This window comes from Dromiciops gliroides, chromosome 4, assembly GCF_019393635.1.
Source record: "Dromiciops gliroides isolate mDroGli1 chromosome 4, mDroGli1.pri, whole genome shotgun sequence".
Lineage (NCBI taxonomy): Eukaryota > Metazoa > Chordata > Mammalia > Microbiotheria > Microbiotheriidae > Dromiciops > Dromiciops gliroides.
The window spans coordinates 351,643,512-351,653,264 of NC_057864.1; the positions used below are offsets into that span (position 1 = coordinate 351,643,512).

General features: G+C 40.3%; 1 protein-coding gene across 7 annotated transcripts in view; it reads right to left on the reverse strand.

Annotated features, from left to right (window-relative positions):
- The window catches only part of FAM184A (family with sequence similarity 184 member A), a 129,537-nt gene extending 124,199 nt beyond the window's left edge, over nt 1-5,338 (reverse strand). For 5 of the 7 annotated variants that reach the window (XM_043962390.1, XM_043962387.1, XM_043962386.1 and 2 more), the window contains exon 1: nt 4,631-5,338. In XM_043962390.1, coding sequence (XP_043818325.1) covers nt 4,631-4,792 — 162 coding nt within the window. In that variant the 5' untranslated portion in view covers nt 4,793-5,338. The remainder of the gene's footprint in view (nt 1-4,630) is intronic. The other 2 variants (XM_043962389.1, XM_043962388.1) reach the window with 1 other exon arrangement.
- Nucleotides 5,339-9,753: the final 4,415 nt, after the last annotated feature.

Consider the following 9,753-nt stretch of genomic DNA (forward strand, 5'->3'; position numbering starts at 1 on the left):
AGGAGCTAAAAGTCAAGTAAAAGGCAAGATGAGTAGACAGAGAAAGGGGAGGACTGGACCATAGAAAGCTTCTTTAGTGACAAGGAAGATTGAGGTGCACCCTCAGAGGAAGATGTCAACATCAGGGCCTCTACATCTAAAGCTTCCCAAAAAAACTGAATTGGTCTCAGGGCATAGAGGTACTCAAAAAGGACTCTGAAGATAAAGTTAGAGAGGTAGGAGAAAAAATGGAAAGAGAAATGAGGGTGAGGCAGGAAAGACATGAGAAAAAAATCAACAGCTTGAAAAGCCAAATGGAAAAGCTCTCTGATGAAAATAATTGCCTAAGAATTAGGATTGAACAAATGGAAGCTAGTGACTTTATGAGAAACTAAGACACAATAAAGCAAATCCAAATGAATAAAAAAATAGAGGGCAATGTGAAATACCTTGGAAGAAACTTCTGACCTGGAAAATAGATCCAGGAGAGATAATTTGAAAATTATTGGTCTACCTGAAAACTGTGATCAAGGAAAGAGCTTAGACATCATCTTCCAAGAAATTGTCAGGGAAAATTGCCCTGATATTCTAAAAGCAGAAGGTAAAATAGAAATTGGAAGAATCCACTGATCACCTCCTGAAAGAGATCCCAAAAAAGAAAACACCTAGGAATATTATAGCCAAATTCCAGAGCTTCCAGGTCAAGGAGAAAATATTGCAAGCTGACAAAAAGAAAGAATTCAAGTACTGTGGAGCCCCAGTCAGGATAGCACAGGATCTAGCAGCTTCTACATTAAAGGACTGGAGGGCATGGAATATGATATTCCAGAAGGCAAAGGAATTTGGATTACAGCCAAGAGTCATGTATCCAGCAAAACTGGGTATAATCTTTCAGAGGAAAAATGGGACTTTGATGAAAAAGAGGATTTTCAGGTATTTGTGATGAAAAGACCTGAACTGAATGGCATATTTGACTTTTAAATACAAGACCCTAGAGAACCATATAATAATTGGAGTTGGGGGACATACCTGGGGTAGTGAAGTGGGTCACTGTCTTGTGTCTGAGGCTGGGTTTTGGCTGGAGTCCCCCTGGGTACAGGGTGGATGCTTTGTCCACTGTGTCACCTAGCTGCCCCATGATAACATCTTTAGGGTAAAATTGAGGGGTGAGGGGAATGCACTGGGGGAGGGGTAAGGGCAGAGGTAGCATGGGGTGAAATCCCACATGAAAGAAATAGGAAAGGGTTTATGGGGTGGGGGAAGATATTGGGGAGGAGCAGGGCAGTAAATGAACTTTACATTCATCAGAATAGGCTCAAAGACCTTAATCTCATCAGAGTTGGCTCAAGGAAGGAATAACATACACAATCAATTGGGTGGAGTAATCTATCTAACCCTGCAGGAAAATTGGAGGGGAAAGGGATAAAGACAGAGGGGCAAAAGAAGGGAGGGAAGATTGGGGGAGGGAACAGGATGAAGCAAATCCCTTTTGAAGAGGGATAGGGTGAAAGCAGATAATAGAGTAAATATCATGGGGAAGGGAATAGGATGGAGGGAAACAGTTAACAATTGTAATCATGAAAAAGAGAAAACAGAGGAAATTGTACAAAAAATATTTATAGCACTCTTTGTGGTGACTAAGAACTGGGAATCAAGGAAATGTCCATCAACTGAGGAATGATTGAAGAAGCTGTGGTATATGATTGTAGTGGAATGATATTGTGCTATAGGAAATGACAAACAGGATGATCCCAGAAAAACCTGGAAAGACTCATGAACTGATGTATAGTGAAGTGAGCAGGACATTGTGCATAGTGACAGCAGTATTGTTAGATGAGTAGTTGTGAATGACTTTAACTACTCTCAGCAATACAATGAGCCATGACAATCCCAAGGAATAAAGCATACTATCCACTCCCATAGAAAGAACTGATAAAAAGACCTCCTGTGGATTGTACATATATAACCTATATCAGATTGGTTGCTGTCTTGTGGAAGGGAGAAGAAAGGGAAGGAGGAAGAAAAATTTGAAATTCTAAATCTTATGAAAATGAATGTTGAAAACTACCCTTATATGTAACTGGAAAAAATAAAATAAATGTTTGTTGCATTGAAAAAAAAAAGAATCATGAAGAGGATTACTAACATGGAAAAACTATTGGTGTCCTACCTGAAGCAACATTTTAAATACAACAAAATTAACATTAAACTGTTTAGAGAATGTTCCTCACTGGCTGATCAACCACATTTACAGTTTTGCTAAGGAGTGTGTTCTAGCACCAGCCCTGGATTCAGAAGGACCTGAGTTCAAATTCGGCCTCGGACACTTGACACTTACTAGCTGTGTGACCTTGGGCAAGTCACTTAACCCCCACTGCCCCACAAAAAAGAAAAAAAAGAAAAGAAAGAAAAATATATAATTGGAAAATGATGAATAAAATAAATAAAAATATAATACAACATAGATAATGTTAATTTGTGGTTTTCTAAGTCAGCATGCCACCTGTAGGGATCTGATTCTATTTGAGCTTGACTCCATAGGACAGAACTCTTCAACAAACTCCTCTATACACAGATCAAGACCTGCTCTGCAACTTAATAGTCTCAGAAAATTGCAATTTTCTTTCTATTCTTGCTATCTTTCTAGTAATACAGGCAAAAATTATGAAATGCCATTTCATTATGTATTGGGTTCAATTTCTGAAGCATTAAAGGGGGAAAAATCCCCAGAGACTGGAGATTGTGTATATAGAGAAAGCCAAGATGAAAAAGGATACTCAAGAATTAATCACTTGGCTGTGGAAGCCTCTTCTGCCCTTAGTTACATCTGTATTAAATAACTATATTGGAGTTACTCTGAGCTATGAAGAATACAAGAGGGAAGGAAAGAAATCAGAAACAGAGAGAAAACAAAAATATGAAGAGACAGGGTGTTTTGCTTACATTGTATTTCATTACTTCCTTAGCAGTTTGCAAACTAAAGTTGTGAACACAGTTATAAGAATTTATTAAGCATTCAACAGAATATATACATATATGCACATATGTATATGTCTGTGTGTGTGTATGTATGTATGTATATACACCTCATTCTAGCATGCTAAGTCACACAATAGAGAGAGCCCTGGATCTGGAGTTAGGAAGATCTGAGATGCTTACTAGCTATGTGACCCTAGACAAGTTATTCAATCTCTTCTTGCCTCAGTTTCCTAATCTTTAAAATTGGGATAACATCACCTACCTTGCAGGATTGATGTGAGGATAAAATGAGAACATATTTGTAAAGTGGTTTTTTTTTGCAAACCTTAAAGATCTATAAATGCAAGTTTATTATTATATTAAAATTCTTAAGTTTAAAATATCTAACTCATTCAAAATACTATTCCAAGAAACTCAGCTTTCAGTCAGGTAAATATTTAAGTTCTCTGATTAGAATTTAACTACCACTCTTAGAGATAAAAAGAACATGAGGAGTACCAACCTAGCAACCAGGCTAATCTTCAGTACATTTGACACATCCAGAAAGAACATGAACTCTAAAGTTGAGTTTGCTGATTATTAGTGATGCAGCCTTCCAGCTTTTTCTTTGTTCCTCAATTCTTCATTTGTCCCACTCTACTTCTTTAACTTCTGACTTACTTCTCTGACTTTCCTTAATTTCTCTCCTTCAGTATTGTTTTCTTTTCAGGGCTTTATTCTCTACACCACTCTTTCATTTATTTTCCTTGCCTCACCACCTCTCTTTCAATGTTGTCTTCTGCATTACCTATTCCCATCCCAAAATTCCAACCATCAAAGTATTATGGATTATTCCCTTTCAGAAACTACCCAATAACCGTTATACCACTTAACATAGCCTGGTCAAGTGTGAACACAGGGCAGCATGAGCTAGCTAATTCAGAGGCATCAAATTTTCCTTTTCAGCAAATATTTTCTTTGAATCCTTCCATATTCTAAGCTTATTGTCTACTTCCATTTAGGTACCACTTACTTAGCTAATGTACTGATAGAATAGTGCGGTACTCTGTTTCCTCATCTGGAAAATGGGGTCGTGGAATAAATGCCCTCAGACGACCAATCTAGATGTGCGATCCTAAATTGAAGGTAGGTTGTTTAACTAATTGGGGGAAGAGGAATTTCTACACAAGGAGTTCTCTACACCAGTAAAATCACTAATCTAGATCAAATAAAATCTCTACAGTGTACTGCTTTGGGGAGCCTCTTGTTAACCCAGATGCCTAAAAGTAAGGATCAAGTTGAAAAAGCACTACGAAATGACGGAGGCAAATTCTAACGTGTGCTACGATACCTACCGGTTGTTATACCCTCTAAAAAAGGGTGCATGATTTACTAAAACAACGCTGTCCGGTTTAACTATGCAAGTTGCACTTAAAAGTTGCAAACACAGTTTCACGAAGTTTTGGACGGTTCCAGGTGCCAGGTAAGGTACAGATTTTTCTGTCCGATACCTCTCAACCCTCAACCCGGTCACTCTCCCCACCCAACCCTGCCCCAACTGCTGATTACTCAAACCAAATGCGCCGGCACTCAAGAAAGAGAAGTCCAAGTCCCAGGTGCAGTGTTGATGTCTCCTGTTCCCAAGGTGCCGGCGTGGGGCAGGAGAGCGTCTCCTTCCACGGGCGCCTCTTACCTTGGTGAGCTGAGCAATCTTCTTGCTCATCTTCAAATGGAGATCCTGGCTGTAGTCCATGCTGAACGCCGACTGCTGAGCCCCGGCCGAGGAAGAGAATTTCGTCGCCCCCCCGGCTGCCGAGTAATAATGCTGCTGCCAGCTCATCCCTGGAGTCGCCATCTTCCCCACGGGCCACGTCTAGGACCAGGGTCCCCGCACCTCCATCCCGGTCCCGCAGCTCGTGTGCGGACGGGGACCCCGGGGTGTGGTGTGTGGTGGGGCTAGGGGCTGTGGAGGCACGAGGATAAAGGTTCCCTCACGGAGGGCCCTCCTCGGCCCCGAAGTCCCGGCTCCGTCCCTCCGCAGGGACCGGACCGGAGCGGACCTCTCTGACCGCACGGACTGACGGCCTCGGCGTCAGGCAGAAACCTCTCTCCCCGCTCTCGGCCCGGGCCCGAAATCCTGGCTCTCTCACCGCGCCCGGGGCGGAGGCGTCTCGGGGACCGGGGGAAGCGCAGCCCCGCGGGTCACAGGGGACTTGGAAGGATGCGGGAGGCCCCCGCCGCTGGTGCTGCAGAGAGACAGGGATGAGGAGGGCGAGGGCGGGGAGACGCGGCGGGCTGGTGCGCGGAGAGGCGGGTACATCGAGGGAGGGAGGGGACAGACTGGCTACGCGGCCGAGAGGAGGCGAGGACCCAGAGAGGCAACGTCGTAATCGCCGCCACCGGAGCCGCGGGGAGTCGCCGTTACTAGGGCGCTCGCCCCGCACTGTGAACGCGTTAACCGCGACGTCATTTCCCGACCCCCCCTAGCCCCGCCCACCTGTCCTCCTGTACCCGGCTCCGAGCAGCGCCGCCCAGCCCAGCCCAGCATCCCACCACCTGCTAATCCCGGTCCCTCGCTTCCCTGTCTCCACAACCTGCAGACTAGGGGTTGGGGGTGGCCCCTCAACCAGGACCCCAGAAAGCTCGCGGAGCCTGTTCCGCGCGAAGGAGCCGACCCCGCGCTCTGCTGGGGGTGCGGCGCTCGCCAGGAGATAGATGCCCAGGGTTTTTTCTTTAAAAAAAAAAAATTAAGCCAAAAAAGCGTTTTAATGATGCCTTTTGTTATTACATCATAGTCATTTCTGGAAACACTTCTCACTCTCGTAACAAAGAAAAACAATTACCCAAAACACGCAACAGTGACCTCATCTGACCTTGCATACATTCCTTGTCAGTACTCGCCTCTCTCTGCCTTGAGGAGGAGGTATGTGTGTCCTTATCATTTCTCTAGGACTATCGTTTTTGTTTGGTTTTGTTATTTAGAGTTGCTACCTTTTAGTGATTTCCCCCTCCCTTCCCCCCCCCCCCCGCCCCGCGCCCGCACCCCCTCACGCCCATTGACCCCAGGGATGCTTAACGTGGGGTCCCTGAGCTAGGTTTTTGATCTGTACTTCATTATAACTGGTTTGCTTTGTATTTTATTTTATACATTTAAAGACATTCCAAGAAGAGGTCCATAGGCTTCACCAAACTGAAAAGGAGGTTCATAATACAAAGATTAAGAACCTCAGGTTTATTTTAATTGTAATTATTGCTTTAGGTCTTTCTTATTTTGCATTGCGTTAGATGCATTAAATCTCGTGATTCCCTGAATTTCCTCTAATTCATTATTTCTTCGGAGGCACATAGAATATTGAATATGCACTCAAAGCCAGGAAGACGTGGGTTCTAGACCTGCCTCTGACATATTTAAAGGCTGTTTGGTCCTCTCAGTGCCCTAGAAAGCTAAAATTCTAAGTTGCACGGAAGATAATTGACCTGCTTTTGTAGATGAAGTTTTCTCATCCGGGAGCCCCCCAACAAAAGGTCTTATCCCATATTGTGTAATTTTTAAAAAGAAATTGTTAAGACAATAAGCTGTTCCCCATAGAAAATATATGATAGAACTGCAATTACTTAACAGTGGATTTGATAAACTTTTGTTTTCAAAAGAATGGTTCCACCTGAGAAATAACATAACTTCAAGTTGGTGACAAATTTGGATTAATTAACCATGTACTCATCGTTTTATTAAATGGTACTAGATATTCTCCTGGGAGTCGTTTTATGGGGAATACACCTTTTAAAAATACATTTCTTGCCTTTTGTCCTTACAGTTATTTCCTACCCCTTACTGGAGACTGAAACTCCTTTATTGACAAAGAAAAACAATTAGCAAAAATATTTGATACAGAGACCAGGTTAAACAATATATAAAAACATCCTGTTCTGGTAGCCTCCTCATCTCTGCTGTAAGGAAGTATGTTTTATTACCTTTTCTCTAGGACCTCAGGGATTGCTTTTAAATAATAATTTCTCTTATTAATAGAGATTTGAAGTAGTCTTTCATATGGTTATTAGCTCATTGGAATTTTTGAGGACTGTACCCTTTAACTCTTGGTCATAAAAAACAATCTATCTTAGATATAAAAATACATATTAAAGATGTATGATTAAAGACTTTCCCCCTCAGTCCATAGTTTCCTTTCTTATCACCATTGCACTAATTTTGTTCACATAAAATCTTTTCATATACATGAAGTTGAAATTATTTTATCTTTAATGATCTCCATTTCTATTTGCTAAGAATTTTCCCCCTAATCATTGTTATGAAAGGTATCTGATTTTCATCTCTTTCAACTTTTTTATTGTGTGGCCTTTTATTGTTGGGTTGTATGTTCACTTTGAGTTGATTGTGGCATATGATATACAATGTCAGTCTAATTTTTGCTAAACTTTTTCAGTTTTCCTAGTAATTTTTTTTTGTCAGGGAATTCTTCCCCAATTGTTTTTATTCTTTAGTTAATCTAACCATCTCTTTATTGAGCTCAGTTGTCGCTGATGCTTGCTCATCTTGCTCAAGATAATTTTTGCATTTATATTCCAGTATGTAGCATAGTGCCTATCACATAGTAGGTGCTTAATAAATTCCTGCTCATTGATTGATCTAGTGCTAGTAAGGTTTCTATCCTAATTCTAAGATTATCATGCTTTTTAGAGTGATATTCACCACACATATAATCATTGTTCATTATACTCAAAGCGAGGTTGCTAGGGTAAAAAGGAACTCAACTTTTTCACACACACACACCTCCCACACACACACACACAGTTCCTTTCTATAGGTTGTCCCTCATACCTGGAATGAACTCCTCCCTTCCACCTTTTATTCATTTTCCTTCATAGCTCAGCCTTTCCTGGTCCTCTTTAATAATGCTAGTGCTTTCTCTCTGTGATTATCTCCAATAAATCCTTTAGGTATTTTTATAGATAGATGTACAATAAGACCCCTAACTTCTATGATCCCTGAAGTCAGAAAGTAGCTCCATTTGCTTAATTTTACTCTCACTACTAGTAGATAAAATAGGTTGATCAGAATTGAATACTTTTTAATTATAGTTAGAATAAAGGCTTAAAAATGAGAAAGGCCCCTTGCTTACCTCTACATGAGAAGTTCTTCAACTCTTAATTTTTTGAAAGAATGTTTTTATTTTTCTCAATTATATGTAAAAACATTTTTAGCATTTATTTTTTCTAATTTTTGAGTTCCAAATCCCCTCATTTCTTCCTTCCTCTCTCTTCTTCTTGAGAAAGCAAGCACTTTGATACAGATTATATATGTGCAGTCATGCAAAATATATTTCTATATTAGTCATGTTATAAAAAACAGATAAAAAATAAGAAAAAAAATTTAAAGGTATGTTTTGATCTACATTCAGACTTCACCAATTCTTTTTTTGGAGGTAGGTAGCCTTTTTCATGATAAATCCTTCAGAATTGACTTGTGTCGTTCAATTGTGTCATTCATGGTTGATCATTGTAAAATATTGCTGTTGATGTATACAAGTGATCTTCTGGCTCTGCTCACTTACTTTGTATCAGTTCATATGAGTCTTCCCAGGTTTTTCTGAAACCGTACTGCTCATCTTTTCTTATAGCACAATATTATAACATTACAATCATATACCACAGCTTGTTCAGCCATTTCCCAATTGATGTGCGTGCATACCTTTAATTTCCAATTCTTTTTTTTTTTTCCCGGGCCAATGGGGGTTAAGTGACTTGCCCAGGGTCACACAGCTAGCAAGTGTCAAGTATCTGAGGTAAGATTTGAACTCAAGTACTCCTGAATCCAGGGCCGGTTCTTTATCTACTGCGCCACCTAGCCACCTCCCTTCCAATTCTTTCCTACCACAAAAAGCTGCTATAAAGGTTTTTGTACACATAGGTCCTTTCCCTTTTTCTTTGATCTCTTTGGGATACAGACCTAGTAATAGTATTGCTGGGTCAAAGGGTATGCACAGTTTTATAGCAATTTGGGCATAGTTCCAAATTGTTCTCCAAAATAGTTAGATTTGTTAATAACTCCACAAAGAATGTATTGGTGTCCCATTTTCCCCCACATCCTCTTCAACATCTGTTGTTTTCCTTTTCTGATTTATCATCCAAGCTGATAGGTGTGAGATGGTGCTTCTGAATTGTTTTAATTTGCATTTCTCTGAACAACAGTGATGTGGAACCTAGCTTCTTAAACTTTGGGACATGATATAGGGTCAAGTAACTGAATGTGGGGGTTGCAAAAAATTTGGCAACAGTGAAAGGTTATGTATACCTATTTTGTTTACTTGGGGTCACATAAAAATTTCTTGGGAGAAAAGGTGTCGTGAGTGGAAAAAGTTTAAGAAGCCCTGATTTAGAACATTTTTTTCCACATGACTATAGATAGCTTTGATTGCTTCTTCTAAAAACTGCCTATTGATATCCTTTGACCATTTATCAATTGGGGGGATGATTTGTATTCTTATAAATTTGACTCAGTTCTCTATATATTTGAAAAATGAGGCCTTTATCAGAAAAACTTGATGTAATTCTCCCCCCATCCTTGATTTCCTGCTTTCTTTCTAATCTTGGCCATTTTGATTTTGTTTGTGCAAACCCTTTTTAATTTAATGTCATCAAAATCGTCCATTTTATGTCCTGTAACACTTTCTATCTCTTATTTGATCACAAATTCTTCCCTTCCATAAACCTGACAGGTAAATGTATTCCATGCTCCCCTAATTTGTTTATGATATTACCCTTTATTTCAAAATTATGTACCCATTTTGATCTTATCTT